The sequence below is a fragment of the Xenopus tropicalis genome, chromosome 1 (assembly GCF_000004195.4).
Source record: "Xenopus tropicalis strain Nigerian chromosome 1, UCB_Xtro_10.0, whole genome shotgun sequence".
In the NCBI taxonomy this organism is placed as follows: domain Eukaryota; kingdom Metazoa; phylum Chordata; class Amphibia; order Anura; family Pipidae; genus Xenopus; species Xenopus tropicalis.
Window position 1 is genome coordinate 181,522,150 of NC_030677.2, and position 20,436 is coordinate 181,542,585.

A 20,436-nucleotide genomic window follows, 5' to 3' on the forward strand; every position below is an offset into this window, starting at 1 on the left:
GCTCGCCTCAGGTGGCAGCGCCCTGCAAGGGTGGCAAAAAGCCGCTCCTGGTAACTTTAAGAGCCGAATTTCAATATTTCAAACTGGAAATATAACTCTTCTAGTGTAGGGAGCACCATTGCACTCATTGCACTAGTGATGCCTGCTCCCTAGGCGCCCTTCAGTGCAGTAAAGGTAAGCAAGGTGGGCTGAGGGGGGGAGCAGCATTAGGAAAGCTGCCTCAGGCAGTGTCAGGGCCAGAAACGCTGCTCCTGAAGCCAGCACTTGGTTCAGAGGTGATGATAGCTCTAAAGTTCCCCTGCATCAATAGGTGCAGCAGTGATTAGTTCTGAGCAGCAGCAAGGCAGTGGTTCAGGGCACAACTATATAAAAGTGTAAGCACACGTTGACAAGTACCCCTAATGAAAGGGATTTTACACACAATTTACCAGGAGCATATTTATATATAAGCACCCGAAGGCCTGGGCTTAAGGCGGCAGCTTTTGGGGGGTGTTCCTTGGGTACCTATATAACAGATTTTCTTTTTTTGTAAAAAAAAAATCTTTCCTGCAGAAATCCAGCAACAGAGCACAGAGCTGGAGGGGTGAGGGTATACACAGCCACATGCATCATGCACACAGTGTGCTATGTCACTTCTGCCAACGGGGGCACATTTAGGTCCTGTGCCTAGGGCGGCACCAGACCTACATACAGCCTTGCAAATGGCTGCAGGGAAATGTGCTGGCCCTGTAATGCAGTGCAGAAAAGAAAACAGCCTCTCTCAGTTCCTGAGATAGTAGGGGGAAAGGCACAGCTTTGTATCACTGCAGCAACCTACTGTAAATCAATCAATCAGCAGTTTGATATGATTCCTCCATTGTAGTTAAATATTAAAATCAAATGTACGATTGGCTGCCATGCTGCGTTTCGGTTATTTCTCCCACTTTATATTAAGCCACCAAGACTACTCCTTACTTAGACTGACATGGGGGAAATATCCAACTAAAAGATGGCTTTCATTTGTCCCCTTAATTATTACATTCATATGGCATTTAAATAAAAATGCCACTCTGTAGAATGAAACCAAGTATTTATGATGCTTATTATCAGCTGCATCCCTTTTATTCTCAGGCAGGGAAAATCCTCCAGACTGACTGGGAAACCAATATTAAAGCAATGTTTCTCTGAATTATTCCACTGGCCTTTCACAACTGTTTGCTGGGGTTGCTGATCCCTAGAGTTACTGCCTTGCTCAAGAGTTTATTTTATAAGCTGTGTATCTGGGGAGTCAGTTCTTGGAAACCGTGTTTAATACAAAATCAGAATAACAGAAATACACAAAGGGGAAACAATGGTCAATTATAGTGCTAATAGGGAACAGATGTACACGGCTGCACGTGACGCTTGCTATACTGTTGCTGTCTCAGTTCATAACATTCTTGTAGACGGCCACTTAGGGGCTCCCTCTCATCTTCATGAGAATAGTCTTTTGTTTTAGGGAAGTAGGTGGTAGAATTTTTCCTTTGATAGTGTTTGTCAATCGATTTCAGATGGATAAGCATGTGGAGTGCATAGGCCAGAACCAGCAGCAGAATAAGAGACATGACAAGCCCCATAAGGATGGCTGGTGACATGTAGGTCGTGCAGTCTCTCGCAGAGCCAAAATGTCCATCTTCAGCATTAAACGCCTGTATCTAAGTAGGAAACAATCAACATTAAAACCTAGGAATCCAATAAAAATATGCCAAATTGATATTACAAAAAATGTAACTTTTTCCCTTAGATGTGACAGAGTTAGCATTACAGCGTTACAGCCTAGCATTTTTGCTCTGTATTGTCAGCAGTTATAAACATGAATAGGAGCTGCTATATTGCTTGTTCTGAGAAAGAGCCATCAGTTTGCCTTGTGAGGTCTGCCTTTGTACTGAGTATGCACATTGCAAACTAGTTCAGGAATAGTAAACAGTGGTCTGCCCTCTGCCCAATGCTGTAATCAGCCATATAAGGTAATGAAAAAACATAAATGTATTTAAATAATTTATACCTATCTGAGGGGCAGGGTTTGCTGCTAATATAGATCTCTGAGGGGGCCTTATAAAAACAAAGAATCAGAGCTTTCATCACAGAATGTAAAATAACTGCAAATTCAATAGACGAAGGACCAAAGGGTCAATAGAGGGGTAACAATTTAAAATGAACATGGGAAGCACTATGCTGTGGCCACTAAACTAGTTTTTAGGCTGGACAAAGCTCCACCTCAGTTACTGCACACCGGAAGACAAACCCAAAAAGACTGTAGCGCTCAAGACCCAGGACACTGCATCTTCCATCGATAAGTACAACTGGGGTTAAAATGACACAGATCCATCAATCTAAATGTGAATTTCCCTTTTAGTGATTAGTGAACTTGCCATCTCCCCCACCTTATTCCTCTGGGGAGGGAGATGGCAAGTTGTGTTACTGTTACCTGGAAATTCAGGAAAGTGAGATCCCACAATCTAGTGCTGCCATCTCCAGAGCTTGGAACCAACAGTGCATCATATTTCTTGAGGCTGCTGATATGGTGGCAGTGAAAAGAAGAGCCAACCGGAGCAGATATCCATGTGGTGTTGAACGTTGCTTGCACAGAATTGTTCAAAATGATCTGTACATTGTGCAACTGAAACCAGTTTTGAAAAGACAGCTTGTAGTAACTTTTCATTAGTAGAAATCTGTAGAGAAACACAATTTTCATGAATCAGTGGGATCAATAAATATTAAAACTAATCACATACATCGAATGTGCAAAGGTTATTAGCAAAGAATTAGCAATGAACTATTCAGCTACTCACTCATTGCAGAGCATCAGACTTATATTGACTCTACAAAAACTGAGACCTCAACTATCCACTTAGTTCCCTTCCCCAGGCATTTTTAGCAACGATCAATTCCAGAGCATTATAAATCTAAGCACTGTATAGAAGTTTATCCGTATTTGACCCTGAGCATTGATGCTCAGCTATGGGTTAGTAATATTCAGCTCTGCTTTATACCTGCACATTCAAGCTTGCATATCTTTTACACCTACACAATACGGTTCAGCTCTGGTTCAAAACTGCACGTTAACTGATATCTTTTACACCTGCATGTTACAGTTCAGCTCTAGTTCATATCTGCACATTCAAGCTTGAATGTCATTTACAATGTCACAATATAATTCAGCTCTGGTTCATACCTGCACATTCAAGCTTGCATATATTTTACACCTACACAATACAGTTCAGCTTTGGTTCATAATTGCACATTTATGGATATCTTTTACACCTGCACATTCAGTTTGGATATCTTTTATATCTGCACAATACAGTTCAGCTCTGGTTCATACCTGCACATTAATGGATATCTATTACTCCTGCACATTACAGTTGAACTCTGGATCATCCTGAACATTTAAGCTTGGCTATCTTTTGCACCTGCACATTACAATTTAGTTATGGTTCAGCCATATATGTCCTAAATCATATAAGTCTGTTCTTATTTACACATCTTACATATAGACTGTGCTTATACAATATATATATGTAACTGTATAATACAGATCTGTTGTGAATATTCCTGCAGCCCATTTCTACTGCATTATTCTGATTTGATGTTCTGATGTTCCCCAGTTCTGCTGTACTGTGCATGTAGCACTTGCAGCCCATCCCTGCTCTGTACACTATATTTTATAACCAAACTCCAATGTTGATGTTATCTTACAACCAATACATAAATGTGAAGCCTTAGGGCAATGCTTTTGCGGGGCTGCCCCCCAGTGGAATGAATGGGGAATGCCTAAATTTGTTTATTTAGACATTAACAGAACTAGCAGATTGACTGTTGTGGACATATTTTCATATATAATTAAGGTGGTTTTGAATAAATGTTAGACAGAAAAAAAAGCCTGAACTCACAATTTGGTATCCAGCTCTTGTAGGATAGAGCCCTTAAATCAACGAAGACCCCCCCTCACTTATAGTATGTTATTTAATACCACTGTACTTGTTTTTCTCATCTGTAAACAAATATAGCAACCATTTGGTTTTTATTAAATCCCCTAGTGCTAAACAGCCTCCAGAGGTAAAATCAGGTTGTTCAGCTTAATGACCATCCATGGTTGTTTCTTATTTTATATTTACAAATGTATTGAAACCATGAGGATTCCAGCTTGAAATTGATCATACCAAACTGTTGCTGCCATGTGGATCTGAGTCTGAAAATAACAAAATGCGAAATGTACAATATATGGTGGGTGTATTGGTCAAACTTACCTTAATGTAAGTCCACTTAAAACTCCAACATTGAGAAACTTTAGTGAAAGTCTACAATAGACAGAAACATGTAAGTTTGGTCCATTCTTCTTCAGTTAGTTATTGAACTGTCTGGGTTAATTACTGGCTGTGTTTATTTAATTTCATATGAATTCCATAACCCTGGGAACCCACAGCAAGACATACTGCTAGGTTTTAGATATTTTCTATATTATTTTGAGCTTGACTGGATTATAGCAACAACTGTATGTTGCTATAACTGAGCCTGATAAATATAATTAGCTGTGGGTAAAATTATTAAAATTTGCCTTTTACAAAATTACTGTTTTGCTTTGTTATAAGTAGGGATGCACCGAACCCACTTTTTTGGATTGGAAGGGGTTAAAAATTGGTGTGTGGCAAAAAAATTAATATGCATATCCTGAAAAATATAAAGGGTATAAAGGGCAGCAGCAACTACTGTGGTTGCACTAAAATGGCCACAAAAGTTGTGCGCGTTGACATTATTCATTCTAAACACGCTCCTTGCACTTCCGTATAGCTGCACTAAGTGGAATTGTGTCTGCCCTGCCTCTTCTGCTAAGCCAAGTACAAGAGTGCTTATTGACACTGGGGAACCCTTGATCTGCCGCTACCCTGAACATGGTGGTTCCCTCAGCAGGTTGTGTCAGTCGATGCAGCAGACTTGTGCCATAAAAATCTCACACTTAATGCCACGTGTCACACACAATCCCCACTCTGAAAATGTTAGCTGCAACTTGTATGGCAGGTGGCTGTGATTGTGTGGGATTCTGGGAAAAACGGCAACTTTGTAGACTGCATTGTGTTAATAATTGAGTCTTATAATAGATTTAAACACCAGGCACAGTGCTCACAGGCACTTGAGAAGAAACTGCAGTAAGAATATGAAATAAGGAATTTCTCATGTAATTGTGCATTTCATACGGTGCACCTTATTTTTCAAAAAAAACACCTAAAACTACTTTTCAAAAATATTAGTGTACCTTTTACGAACATTCATTTTTTTTACATTTTTTTGTGCTAAAATAAATTTTTATGTAAAAAGTTCTAAAAGCTGTCTAGACCATGTTAAAGTCAGACCTATCAGTTACAGCTTCTGATGGCCTACTGCTGCACAAATATGGCAGCCCCCTCATAGAACTTGGGGAATCTGATAGATAATGTAAAAGCATTGGGCAAACACATGGCAAAATTATAAATAGCATGAAAAGTCAAAGTTATGATAGGTGTGAAAAAAAGGTTTAATTTCTGGTGTCGGTATTTCTTTAAGGGGCTGTTTACATTTATGTGGGTGCAGTGTGCAAAGGGCATTGACAGTGGCCACTGTGGGATCCCTTGAGCTTTACCATCTTGAAGGTGGCAGTGGCTCCAGGCTGCCCTATGTCAGTATGATTGGAAACAGGCTTAGGAAAGGATGCACTGATGACAAGTGCAAATATATAAAAGTGCAAGGAGCGGATTAGGACACAAGAAGTTTTCATAAATGGAGTACATCTATCTTTGCATGTCAGTAACTGCAGTAATAACAATATAATGTACTGTTGCCATGCATTGCTACAACTGGTGTGTTTGCCTCAGAAAGACTACTATAGTTTATATAAGTTAGCTGCTGTGTAGCCATGGGGGCAGCCATTCAAAGGAGAAAAGGCACAGGTTACTTAGCAGATAACAGATAAACCCCCATTATATGGGGCTTATCTACTAGTTATCTGCTATGTAACCTGTGCCTTTTCTCCTTCCAGCTTGAATGGCTGCCCCCATGGCTACACAGCAGCTTATTTAAATAGTAGCTTTTCTGTAGCAAAAACACCAGTTTTTTGCAGAGCAACAGTACATTCTATTTTAATTACTTTAAAAAACTTAAATTTTTTGATGTTACTGTTCCTTTAAATAAGCCCTTTACTAATTGCCCATTTAATATTTCACTGCCTCCTGTACATTTTGCTCTTTCTTTTTATCCCATTGCAACCAATTGTAACCTCTTAGTTAAAAATGGGCTTCCCCGAGTGTGACATTGTCCCATTCTTTGCTTACGTGGCATTTTCTTCATTGCAGCTTGATCTGGCAAGGTCTATAGTGTCGTGCAAACTAACATTTTTAGTTGTTAGATCCAACTGAGTTTCATTCTTAAATTGTATCATTATTCTTTTTGCTTTAAACAGAACGCAGGTTTTGCCATTTGAGGTGATGTTTATAAGCCTGTGACGATGCGCTTTATTCTCAATGATCATTTCTTCATGCAACGTTTCTCTTCTCAAAATATTGTATAACATCCCCTGTCAGAAGAAGGAGGGATAAGAATGAATAGAAATGCTGCTTATATGCCTACCAAAGAAAAGTAATATGCCCAGTATTTGCAGTTCATTTAGTATTCATTCAAACACAGAAGGCCGTGCCCCTTATTCAGCATGATTTAAGAAAACTATATGGATTTTTGGGACCAGAAACGTGATTTGTATCTAGTATTTCAGGTGCACAGAAATTTTATTTCACATTTCTTACAGTCCTGGAAAGAGCAGCAGAAAACTTATCCCTGGATTTATATTATTCTGTATTTGCAAGGGACTTGGTAGAGAAAAACACATACAGGTATGGGATCCATTATCCAAAAACCATTATCCACAAAGCTCCGAATTACTGGAAGGCCATCTCCCATAGACTTCATTATAAGCAAATAATTTACATTTATAAATCATATTTCCCTTTGCTCTGTAATAATAAACCAATATCTTGTACTTGATCCCAACTAAAATATTATTTATACTTATTGGAAGCAATGTTATTGGGTTTTTTTAATGTTTATATTATTTTTTTAGTAGACTTAATGCACAGAGATCTGAATTACAGAAAGATTACGGATCAGGCCCCAAGCATTCTGAATATTAGAACACATACCTGTATAATAGTATATAAATGTGGAATTCACATGGAATATATTTCTGGCATTTGAGCTAGCACTGACTTTGCCAGCATGGGCATATCAAGCATGAAGCCACAGTTATAGGACTTGGAATAAGTACATATTCAAAATTATTGCAATAAGATGATTAGCCAAATGTGAAATTCGGATACTGGCAACAGATTTGAATATCACAAATGTCTGCAAAACCATTATTCCAAAAAGACTGTAACCCAATGACAATGCTGGAGAAAGTAACCATACTGTTGATATTACCCCTCCTTTATTCATAACATCTCTTAAAGGGGATATAAACCAAGACACAAAAAAATGAATGTGTTGTTTTACTCAGTATAAAAACTGCAACTCTGGGTAAGTTTACACCAATGCATTTTTGAGAGTTTAGATTCTTGTTAAATAGAGAAATAAAGGGTAACAAAAAGTTGGTTTCTTGCAAGTTTTCCTCATATTTTCAGTGTCATTGTGGCTAATAAGTCAAAATAGGCAAATCAGGTGCAAGTTTTGCCTGACATCTCAGCGCACCACTTTGGAATACCTATTCAAAACAACATTTGCATCCAATTCACTGGTGCGCCTATTGATGCTGTCTACTGCGAGAACCTTGCAGCTAACATACATCATGTTTACAATTTTGTTGGCTTTTACATGCCGAAAGATTTTTTAAAAAGTGGCAAGGAAATTGAATATTTTGTGCACTCAGTGTTAGTGAGTCACGCAAGCATGAAAAAAAAAAAGCCATTGGCTATTTGGTAGCCCCATGTGAACAGAGAGCCTGCAGGAGATTCAGCTTTGAGTAAAACTGTCTCTGTGTCTCCAAAAGTTGCCCTCAAGCCAGAAATGTAAAAATGGCCACCTAGTTTGAGGCAACTGGAAGCAAAATCAAAGGGGGTGGTGAGCAACATGTTGTCCATTGGTTGGGAATCACTGTTTTATAGGTATAACTCTCTAACTTAACCATAACTCACCTGCCCAGTTCCTTGATGTTTCAAAGGATGATTCCGCCCTGCTCGGTGTTGGTTGTTTTGCCCTATAAAAACAAACAAATCTGTATGTAATGCAACCGGCCCACTGAAACAAATGTAATTTATATGTTACATCTTTATGACAGTTTTTTTAATCACTTTTCTTAAATTAAAATCCATAAAGGACCTTCACCAGATAGTATCTACCCATATGTGCTAGGAAAGTTTGAGTCCAGTGACTGGAGTAAACTCATGCCAATATCTAAATAGAACAGGGAATAAGAAAGCAAATGATATACAGCCTAGGTAAGTAGGGAAAACCTTTCAAATGGATGCTATTTAGCATTAGGCTGGTGTTACACTAAGGGAGGCATTTACTATAGGTCACAGTTTTTTATCCATAAAAAGTCCAAAAGAAAAAAAAAAAAATCTGAAAGCTGTAACGGTCATGTAGAAGTCAATGGCAGGTGTCCATGGAAGATCTTTCTTTGCTTTGTGGTTTTAGAGGTTTTCAAGCCTTGCTGACACTTTCATTTGTGCGATAACAAGTTTTTCACATATCTTTCTTGTCTGCAGGTTTTTGTAATGGTTTTTAATAAACAAGCAGACATATGTGCATTTTTAAAAACTGAGTTTAGTCGTGGTAGAAAAACGAAGGAAAATTATACAAACACGAATCTTAATACAGTAAATCTGCCCCTAAGGGAATCTAATCTCACATTTTGATAAATACGCTCCTTGGTGATTCACTTTTAAAGCTCCTGTACATTTTCTGTCCAAAACCCGACCCTTGTGCACAGTGACAGGGGAATTCCCCGGCTACCAATGCACACGCATATATGCGGTGATTTTGGCCTTTACCAGCCTTCTCTCGTCCAGTGTTTTTCTCCATTGTGCCCCAGCAGGGACAGGATCAGCATTTATGTTACAGTTTATTTATTGGTCTCTATCCTGTCTACTCACTGAGGGGATTGGAAAGACAGATGTGTATCATACTATGTTTTATTAGATGACATTGTTTGACAAGTTTCAAGTGATTGAATATAAATATCAACATTTGTGATTTGCAAATCATTAATAGAAAACAGAATTCTTACCATAATTCCACACCAATTCTTTTCTAGAAGTGGTTTGATACTTATAACTACAAAGAAAAAATAAACAAGAATATGCATGTAAATCACTCCTTAAATAAAGAAATAAGTATACATATATGGAATCTATTGTCCTGAACACTGGGGACTTGGACAAGAAGGCTAGAGACCAGTACACTGTAAATTATAAACTATTGTTGGATGCACACAGTGGGAATTATTTATTAAAAGGGTGAAACAGCTTGCTGTAGCCAGCCACAGTAATTCCGCCATTCTCTATTCATGTGTTTGGGATTTTTAGAAATTTATATAAGGGTAAACTCTTGCTTTTACCCATTGATAAATATCCCATAGAAACAAACAGAGAGTGGCAGAATTTCCCTGTGGTGGACTAAAACAAGCTTGGTTTAACCCTTTAAATATATATATCCCCCAGTGTCTAAATTCACACTGTTTTGAAGTCCCAAAAGCAAATAAAGCTTGCATGAGAAGGGCCTCCCTGAATGAAAACATTCCATGCAACCAAAGCTGTTGAAATGTGGAATCATAAGGTTACTAAAACCAATGTTCACAAACAGTGTGAGCAGTAAGTACAATGTATTGAGTTTTCCTACAGAAAAAAAGCAAATCAGCCAAAAGATAAACTGTTTATTTAAATAGGTCATTATGAGAAAGAGCACTACTGTATTTTGGAGTTTACTAGATGTTTCTTTTCTAGATGGGGTTCCAGGTAATAGATCTTACACATACATAAAATGTACTGCTAAATATTATCAGATATAACTTTAGGGCTTGGAAGTTGGCTATAGAACTGAATACGTTCATGTTCCTCACAAAATAATAAAGGACCTTCATAGACAATGAATATAAATGACTTGTTGCTAATTTTCAACTCATCTCTTTGAATTTCAACTAAATTGAAAAAAAATCATGGATATCTCTGGAAGCAACAAAACTAGGCTATAAAATGGAAAGCAACACAGTGAGACAGAAATTAAGCAGTACTTAATAAATGTAGCTCAACGTCTAATGAAATAGCCATTATCTGGCCCATAGGGGAAATGACTGCCAAGTACTGTATGTCATTTGGATAATATCAATCCAAACAGGAGGTGCTTTGAAAACCTGTTGCAAGGTGAGGCTATTAGAGTTAGGAAAGTGGTATAATGAGGCTAGAGAAAGGCAATTGAGACTCATGGAGTGATATTGTTTTGTGATTGGTGTGATATGGTTATGAGGCTATATGATTACCTTTCAGCTAAGTATCTGCACCCCATTCTATTACATTATAGAAGTGTAGCTACCTAGGGGAATATTAGAGAGCACATTTAGTATCTGATTCACATTTTGTTCTCACACTTCTGGACCACTATAATCTCAACTTGGCCAAATAAATCTAAACTCGGCCAAAAAAACTAAACTGGTAAAGGGGACGGAGGCGCTTGCGAGGGGACATGATTACTCTGTACAAGTACATTAGAGAGGATTATGGGCAGATAGGGGGTGTTCTTTTTCCCATAAAAACGATCAGTGCACCAGAGCCCCCCCCCCCCCTTTAGATTAGAGGAATGGAACTTTCATTTGAAGCAGTGTTGAGGGCAGTGAGGTTGGGGAATGCCCTCCCTAGTGATGTTGTGATGGCAGATTCTGTTAATGCCTCTAAGAGGGGCCTGGATGAGCATAGTATCCAAGGCTATTGTGATACTAAAATCTACAGTTAGTATTGAAGTTGGTATATATGGTTTATGTATGTGAGCTCATAGATAGGTCAGTATAGGTTTATGTTTGCACCGGAGGTTGAACTTGACGGCCTTTTTTCAACCTAACTTAACTATGTAACCCAACAAAGTTGCATTATTATATCTCACTTCTAAATCAAATGTACATTTCCCAGCATGGCCTTCCCATCAACACTTTCTTGTTCTCATCCTGCATCTCCAAGTGTCCCTTCAGCACTTACTTTGGAGGTGCTAAGTGCAATCTATACATCCACTCCTGGTAGTTTTATTTACAGTATTTATACAGTATCATGCACCTACTTACATATATTTCTCAAAAGACTCACTCTAATTACTCTCTACGTGACTACAATGATCTGCTATCCATCAGGCTTCTGCGTGAATTTACTAGATGCAACCAACCCCTTCTCCCTCTATTAAGTTGGCTTTGTTGTTATGCTGTGATTCGTCTGATACACTTTGATATATGCTTTATAGTTTATAAATGCAAACCATATAGCTTATCATTGTCTTAACTTACATTTAAATTGTGTTCATTTTTATTTTTAAACATCGAGAAAGATCAATCCCAGAGCAGGCAGGATGAAAATTAGTTTCAGCAACAAAAAATACTTACGGAGCCATATTAGTAATAGGATAATCACTCAGCAAAATCTGGCTAGGAGAGCTTATTAGGGATTATTACATGTCAAGTCTTACTTATTCGTTTTCATTATCCACTAAGAAGGTAGAAGGGATTTCTGCTTATCTGGCTGATGGAAAAAAGAGTTCCAAAACTGTGAGGAGAGCTCTGAAATGGAGTCAAATTAGTTGATTTAAGTGGCAAAGTGAAAGGCAATTAGAGTGATACCTAGGGTGTTGTTTTGGTTATACAGGTATAGGACCCATTATCCAGAATGCTCGGGACAAAGGGTAATCCGGATAAGGGGTCTTTCTGTAATTTGGATCTCCATACCTTAAGTCTGCTAAAAAATCAATAAAACATTAATTAAACACAATAGGATTGTTTTGCATCCAATAAGGATTGATTATATCTTAGTTGGGATCAATTACAAGGTACTGTTTTATTATTACAGAGAAAAAGGAAATAAGTTTTAAAATTCTGAATTATTTGATTAAAATGGAGTCTATGGGACACTGGCTTTCCGTAATTCGGAGCTTTGTGGATAACGGGTTTCCGGATAAGGGGTCCGATACCTGTACCTATCACTATTGAACTGTGACAAAACAATACATATATGGTTTAAAGGACAAGGAAAGGCCAAAATGTTAGGCATCCCCAAGTGACTTAAATCGCTTACCTTGTACTCCCGGGCTGGTGCCCCTGTTAGGAGAAAACTGCACCAGCCCGGGGTACCTGTAGCGAGCGCTTCCTTCTTCCTATTCGCGCTGCAGCCAATTGTCCCGGACAAACGCATGCGCAGTAGAGTGAAAAGCCGACTTCTCTGTTCAAAGCTCGGCTTTCCACTCTACTGCGCATGCGCGCGCGATCGTTCAGGAAGGAGGAAGCGCTGCAGGTACCCCGGGCTGGTGCTGTTCTCTCTGTACAGGGGCACCAGCCCAGGGTAAAAGGTAAGCGGTTAAAGTCACTTGGGGGTGCCTAACATTTTGGCACCCCCAAGTGACTTTGCCTTTCCTTCTCCTTTAAATATGTAGAATATATGTGTTTTGTGGAGCAACTGAGGGCCTGACTGTATGAAGGCCCTGGTCTTAATGCATCAGTTGTATTTTAAAAACGTGGATATCATTTGCCTCATGCTTTATCCACCCTAGTGGTTTTGCTTTAATTTGGGTGAAAGGTATGGCTACAAGTGCCATACAGTTCCAACTACTTATTTTAAGTCGTTGGAACTGTATGTAGATAAATTTTTCCCTATTTGTAAATATAAAATCATATTGCTGCTATATAGGTTATATATATATATAGGTTTCCTCCCACACTACAAAAACATACAGGCAAACTAACTGGATTCTGATAAACTGATCAAATAATTATGGAATAATAGAAAGAGAATCCCATCAACACCCATGAAACTTCACCTCCACATTACTGTAATTTAAATAGTTACACAATTAAAATATAATTTTTAGGTAATAAATTAAAAGTCAGCATGTAGGTATCCGACCGATCCAATGGTTGAATTTAACTGACCCTATTGTGCTGTGTGAATGTAAAAGAGAAATTAGACTGTAAGCTCCTCTTTAGCAGGAACTGATGATAAGCAATATCTGTTAAGGGTTGAGTGATATAAGTAATAAAAATTAAAAATAACAGTAACATTGTAGCTTCACAGTGCAATAGTTTTTGGCTGCCAGGGTCAGTCACTCCCATTTGAAAGCTAAAAAGATGCAGTAGAGGAAGGCAAATATATTAACAAAAATTAAAATTAAAGTAAAGGTGAACCAACTCTTTAAAGGGAAACTATACCCCCCAACAATGTAGGCCTCTATAAAAAATATATTGCATAAACAAGCTCATATGTAAAACCCTGCTTCATCTAAATAAACCATTTTCATATAATATACTTTTTTAGTAGTATGTGCTATTGGGTAATCCTAAATAGAAAATTGCATTTTAAGAATTAAGGGCCGCCTCCTGGGATCATAGGATTCACAGTGCACACAAACAAATCAAGGCACACATACATGCTAGGCCCCATCAGCCAATGAATGGACAGAGTTCTGTCTTTTACTCCCACACTACTTCCTGTTACAGTCAGAGCTGCATTATTTCCTGTCAGCTGATCTCTAGGGGAGCACACAGCCCCTCACTAAATGGTGGCTCAAGGGAAAGGATATAAATGGACAATATTTACTGATATATATATCATATATATATATATATATATATAAGATTCAAGTAGAAAGAAGCCGCTCTCACAGGTCTTAAAGGGGACCTGTCACCCTAAGAAATAATTACAAATTGTTTTCTATTGTGTTTGTCAAGCAAAATAAACTTCACTTACACAATATAAATTATTCTAAACTTATTTCCTTCAGCTCTGGAATTCACAATTGCAGAAAACAGGCAGGCTCCATTTTGTGGACACTGTTATTAAGGCAAGCTGTGCAACCTGCCAAAATCTTGTTTCTGTGCCAGTATGGGGGGACCTAATACCCATATCCATGTACTGGTTACAAAATTAGATGGTGAGGAGGGAGGGGGAATGTGAGGAGTACAGTGACATCTAAGAAGTTCTGAATTGAGAGTGAAAGTTACTGTCTGCCCCACCCCTATGCCTAAGGCATAGAGGCGGGTCAGGCAATATATGATTGACAGCTGGGACTTTTAAATACTTATATAATGGGTTTGGATGTGTTTATAAAAAAATGACTTTGGGTTTCATGTTTAATTTGAAAAGGGCTTTTATTATACAGCTTTTTATGCCTGGGTGACAGGTCCACTTTAAGTGCAAAAAATAAAATCTTTTTATTGTATGGTGAACTGACATTTCGGCTGAACACCTCAGCCTTTCTCAACTTTGAGAAAGGCTGAGGTGTTCAGCCGAAACGTCAGTTCACCATACAATAAAAAGATTTTATTTTTTGCACTTAAGACCTGTGAGAGCGGCTTCTTTCTACTTGAATCTTGTTTCCTGCTTTGATGACTGCACCCAGGCAACTTTAACCTGTTTACGTGAGTGCCAGTGGTTTCCAGCTTTTGTTATATATATATATATATATAAACAGTCTAATTCAAAACAAGTGCAAAGACTTTATTAATTGCTACTGACAAATGCACTTGTGCATGTTAGCGCCTATGATCATTAAAGAAGCAAATGTAACCTTAGGGGACACCTTGACACATAGGTTAATACATAGGTATAGTTATGCAACTGCTGAATCCTCTCAAGCAAAAAAAACACATTAAAAACACTTTATTTGTAAGGATGTAAGGACTTTATTTGTATGATGGCGTCAGATCAACTAAACACATCCTACAAGTCGGATGTAGTTGCATGGGCCAATATCAGATATACAGAAAAATATGATGTGTAAACTACATGAAATATTTGCCATCCGACAAGAAGCGCCTGTTGGAAGGGAACTCTGCATGCTGCGTCTTCATCTGACAAATACAATCTAATGATGTCTGAAATACTTTTTTTTCTCATTGAAATACATTGAATGCACAAGATTTTGTAGGATCCTACAAATTCTAATCTTTAGGCTGTAATGTTAAGTCAGATCAGAGAAAGTCTGATGGTGTGTTTTGTTTCTGTGCTACATCTGAAAGTCAATGTATTTCAACAGTCAGATATCATTAGAATTTCTATTTTCGAATGAAGAGGCAGTGTTCCCCTCCGACAAGCACATCATATCGTATAGCAAATCTTTCATGTAGTTTTCACTTCAGACTTTTGTATCAGTCCCATTATATTTTGGCTCATGCAACTACATCTGACTTGTAGCATGCCTTTAGTCCTTCCGACACCATTAGGGTTGCCACCTGGCCGGTAAAAATGATCCCTGATGCTAATGTTATTAATAGGTAAAAAGGTTAGAAAAACAGGAGAGCCGGTATTTTTCACCAGAAAAGTTGGAAACCCCAGTCACCATCCTACAAAATCTCCCATGGAGATTAGCCCTATACAGTGGCTTGCAAAAGTATTTGGCCCCCTTGAACTTTTCCACATTTTGTCACATTACAGCCACAAACATGAATCAATTTTATTGGAATTCCACGTGAAAGACCAATACAAAGTGGGGTACACATGAGAAGTGGAACGAAAATCATACATGATTCCAAACATTTTTTACAAATAAATAACTGCAAAGTGGGGTGTGCGTAATTATTCAGCCCCCTGAGTCAATACTTTGTAGAACCACCTTTTGCTGCAATTCCAGCTGCCAGGCTTTTAGGGTATGTCTCTACCAGCTTTGCACATCTACAGACTGAAATCCTTGCCCATTCTTCTTTGCAAAACAGCTCCAGCTCAGTCAGATTAGATGGACAGCGTTTGTGAACAGCAGTTTTCAGATCTTGCCACAGATTCTCCATTGGATTTAGATCTGGACTGTGACTGGGCCATTCTAACACTTGGATATGTTTTGTTTTAAACCATTCCATTATTGCCCTGGCTTTATGTTTAGGGTCGTTGTCCTGCTGGAAGGTGAACCTCCGCCCCAGTCTCAAGTCTTTTGCAGACTCCAAGAGGTTTTCTTCCAAGATTGCCCTGTATTTGGCTCCATCCATCTTCCAATCAACTCTGACCAGCTTCCCTGTCCCTGCTGAAGAGAAGCCCCCCCAGAGCATGATGCTGCCGCCCCATATGTGACAGTGGGGATGGTGTGTTCAGAGTGATGTGCAGTGTTAGTTTTCCGCCACACATAGCGTTTTGCATTTTGGCCAAAAAGTTCCATTTTGGGCTCATCTGACCAGAGCACCTTCTTCCACATGTTTGCTGTGTCCCCCACATGGCTTGTGGCAAACTGCAAATGGGACTTCTTATGGTTTTCTGTTAACAATGGCTTTCTTCTTGCCACTCTTCCATAAAGGCCAACTTTGTGCAGTGCACGACTAATAGTTGTCGGACAGATTCCCCCACCTGAGCTGTAGATCTCTGCGGCTCCCCCAGAGTCACCATGGGCCTCTTGGCTACATTTCTGATCAGCGCTCTCCTTGTTCGGCCTGTGAGTTTAGGTGGACGGCCTTGTCTTGGTAGGTTTACAGTTGTGCCATACTCCTTCCATTTCTGAATGATCGCTTGAACAGTGCTCCGTGGGATGTTCAAGGCTTTGGAAATCTTTTTGTAGCCTAAGCCTGCTTTAAATTTCTCAATAACTTTATCCCTGACCTGCCTGGTGTGTTCTTTGGACTTCATGGTGTTGTTGCTCCCAATATTCCCTTAGACACCCTCTGAGGCCGTCACAGAGGAGCTGTATTTGTACTGACATTAGATTACACACAGGTGCACTCTATTTAGTCATTAGCACTCATCAGGCAATGTCTATGGGCAACTGACTGCACTCAGACCAAAGGGGGCTGAATAATTACGCACACCCCACTTTGCAGTTATTTATTTGTAAAAAATGTTTGGAATCATGTATGATTTTCGTTCCACTTCTCACGTGTACACCACTTTGTATTGGTCTTTCACGTGGAATTCCAATAAAATTGATTCATGTTTGTGGCTGTAATGTGACAAAATGTGGAAAAGTTCAAGGGGGCCGAATACTTTTGCAAGCCACTTTATCTGATCCGACTTTACACTACAGCCTACGGAGATCAGATTTTGCAGGATGCAACAAAATCTCATGCTGTTGCGTGGTGTTGCATGACAAGATCAGATAAAATCTGACCCACAAAATCTGATCAAAATCTCCTGTGCAGTTTAGCCTTTAAGGCTAATGCCACACCATGCGTATGGCGTATATTTTCGGCAAGCGTTTTTCGGCTTGCCGAAAATATGCGCTATATGCTTCTACCTGTGCCTGCACCCGAATGATTGGTAGACACTCGGGTGCAGGCACACATAGCCAAAAGACTGCATTCTCTCATGATTTCGGCTACATGTGCCTTCACCCAAGCGTATTCCATTCATTCGGGTGCTGGCACAGGTAGGAACGTATGGCGCGTATTTTCGGCAAGTGTTTTTCAGCTTGCCAAAAATATATGAAATATATGCCATACGCATGGTGTGGCATTAGCCTAAGATGACCATATTTTCACTATTAATTAATGCAGCTGGTAATCACTACTAACATGGTGAACCTTAAGCCATATTTATTGTACTAAGCATGTCTAAACATTGCTAATTAGAAAAGTGCTATATACACATCAGTGAACATATTGAAGCTTTCATCCATTATTGACTGAGAGCAGTCCTTAGACAAGATTAAACAATATACCACATGTCTGTGCTGCCCTATATCCAGAGATTTCATTCTCAGCTGTCTGTAATAGGGATAGGTTCTCTTTATGCTCTTGCTAAGAATGTCTGGCTGATTTCTGTTCATACTCACTCCATTCTTTCACATCCCTAATGCAGCCAAAGGTTTACCAAAAAGTAACATATCATTTAAGTATCCCCTCATTTAAGTCTCTGCAAGGTAAAAAGCCATTGCCATGTTATAGCAATTCTTGCACATTAAAGCAGATTGTATCTAGATTACACTGCTGATTTATCACACAGAGCACTTTAGATAATTTTTCTGGTGCCTAAAGGTTTAACCACCATGTATTTTCAAATAAGAATATATATATATATATATATATATATATATATATTCATTCATCATTTTTTAATTCCTTATTTTATACTTGAGATTTAGCTCTGTCTATACTGTTTATACTTTATACACAAGCTTTTACATTATTATATAGACAGACAGACTGAAGGCAGAGACAGATAAAGATAAATATGTATATATAATGTACAAGTATAAACCTGACATATACACATATGCCTTTACTACTTTTATATTACACTGATAAAGATCTAATACAATGAATCCTTCCTTATAATTCTATGAAATAGGTTGTCACTCACCTGCTAGTGAGTTCTGAGGAGAACGCTTCCTTGGACTGAGAAAACCCAATGTCTATTAAAGCAAGAATTAGGCATAATCTTTTCTTAGCCATTGAGAGCCCTAGCAGATCGTTTCAGTTCCAATACATTTGCTAATCTGAGGTAGCAGAGAAAAGAACTGACCTTCCAGCTACCACGTCTGACATGTGACTCCTTCTACACCAATAGGAAACAGGACCTGATACTGTATAGGACACAACTTCACAACAAAAGGCTGAAGCTGCCATTGCACTGCATGCATTTAGCACCTCTTCTCACACTCTTTAGATTTGCTATCACTTTGGTCTGTTTAATTAGCGGTTGTTTTGTTGTACAAAAAAATAACAAGACAATGAAGTGTTCAAAATAAAATGTAGTTCTTTCTTTCAGCAGCTTCCATAGAGACATGATACATACTTCAGGTATTTGTAAAGCATATTTGTCATTATTTTAGATGATATATTTTGCAGGGCACTTATTATTATTGTTTTTTGTTTGTTTTGTTTTTTTTTTTTAAATCTTATTTTTGTAGAAACAGAAAGTGTAGGTGGTGGTTTATGAAGAGTCAGTAAAATTCACTTAGCAATACAGATAATAATTTCATGGGTAAAACTTTATGAAAAGGCATTCAGCTTTTACAATTTAACAACAATTCCAGTGTGGACAATAACTTTCTGAATCCTTTCACGCTGCAGGCAATATGCATCCGGTAGTCCTATAGTGCTCTATCAGCCCATAGGGAAAAATGTTACTCAGCTGACACAGGTATCAACTTTGATAAATGTGTCAATTCATGTGAAACATCTCTGACAGTCAGGAAACATTTATAGGTAATATATTGAAACGGTAAGAATATAAGATCCCCCAGTTAAATATTTTATAAATCAGCCCCTAATGCTTGCTGCATTTAAAGAAGCTTCTATAAGGAAGAGCTCAGGCATATGAACCCCTGAATTTATTTTAGAGGGGAGATGGAAAGGCTTAATCGGGGGGGGGGGGGGTGAATTTGTGTTCTCTCTCTCCAGAGTGCCTGGCCAACTTTTGGCTTTTTGGCAACTATAGAAATACAATTTGCATATTCGTTAGCAAAACTGGGGCTGATATTTCATTAGCATTTAGAGGGCTACAGTGGAGTTAAACAGGAGAACAAAGGTGATAGTATTTGTATGTGAGACTGAAGATGCTGGTAGCTGAGCTTGTCAGATGCTTGTGGAATAAGTGCCAGTGTAAGCAGTGAAACTTGAGGGTGGGGATTCTAACAGGGTAGCTGGTTGGGTGTCCTGGGTTGGCAGCGCAAGTATTGTACCTTTTCGATAACCCAGAGGGAGTGCTGGGAACTGTGCATGAGTGCAAAGATGAGGCGAAGAAGTTGGAGGTATGTCCACAGTGGGAGGTGAAAACAGTAAAACAGGCAGGGCCGGCCTAAAGGTCAATGGCGATGTCACCAAGGGAGCGGATCTTCTCCCGATATCCCCACCTACGGGTGGGTGATATCGAGAGAATCCAGGCTAATTCGATCGTTTGGCCCTGGGGCCAAACGATCGAATTATAACGACGGGTATAGGAAAAGGCGGTCCGGAGACTGCATCAACGAGCCGATGCCATCCCCAATCCGACTAGATTTTTTAACCTGCCCAATCGAGATCTGCCCGATTTCAGGCCAGATATCGGTTGGGCAGGCCCCTCGGTAGTGCCAATACATGGGCTGATTAGCTGCCGAATCGGTCTAAGGGTGTATGGGGACCTTTAGGCTAATTGGACCCTGCACCAAGGGGAATAAAGCACATAAAGCCGTCTAGCCCACCCCCCAACAATGATTGCTCAATAATGCTATGTGTTCTGGGACATTAAACACAAAATGGGCACTGCATTCGTACTGTGTATAGTGTGCTTGAGGGGCCAATAATAACTATCTCACACT

The 20,436-nt window shown here is 39.0% G+C and overlaps 1 protein-coding gene across 1 annotated transcript; it reads right to left on the reverse strand.

The window, feature by feature from the left end:
• Nucleotides 1-1,267: 1,267 nt before the first annotated feature.
• On the reverse strand, nt 1,268-18,954 carry atp6ap1l (ATPase, H+ transporting, lysosomal accessory protein 1-like). Its single transcript, XM_002935699.5, has 7 exons — nt 18,498-18,954; nt 9,269-9,315; nt 8,175-8,236; nt 6,324-6,565; nt 4,269-4,319; nt 2,447-2,690; nt 1,268-1,673 (listed from the first exon to the last, which is right to left on the reverse strand). The coding sequence occupies exons 1-7, from the start codon at nt 18,587-18,589 to the stop codon at nt 1,347-1,349; spliced, it is 1,065 nt and encodes a 354-aa protein (XP_002935745.2). The 5' UTR covers nt 18,590-18,954; the 3' UTR covers nt 1,268-1,346.
• Between the last annotated feature and the right edge of the window lie 1,482 nt (nt 18,955-20,436).

What these genes read in the sequence shown, in the direction of transcription:
- atp6ap1l (XM_002935699.5), bottom strand. Translation starts at nt 18,589, where the DNA reads ATGGCTAAGAAAAGATTATGCCTAATTCTTGCTTTAATAGACATTGGG. An exon ending in TCCTCAGAACTCACTAGCAG is followed by an intron (nt 9,316 to 18,497) that starts GTGAGTGACAAC and finishes TTTTCTTTGTAG; the next exon opens with TTATAAGTATCAAACCACTT. An exon ending in AACATCAAGGAACTGGGCAG is followed by an intron (nt 6,566 to 8,174) that starts GTGAGTTATGGT and finishes TTCTTCTGACAG; the next exon opens with GGGATGTTATACAATATTTT.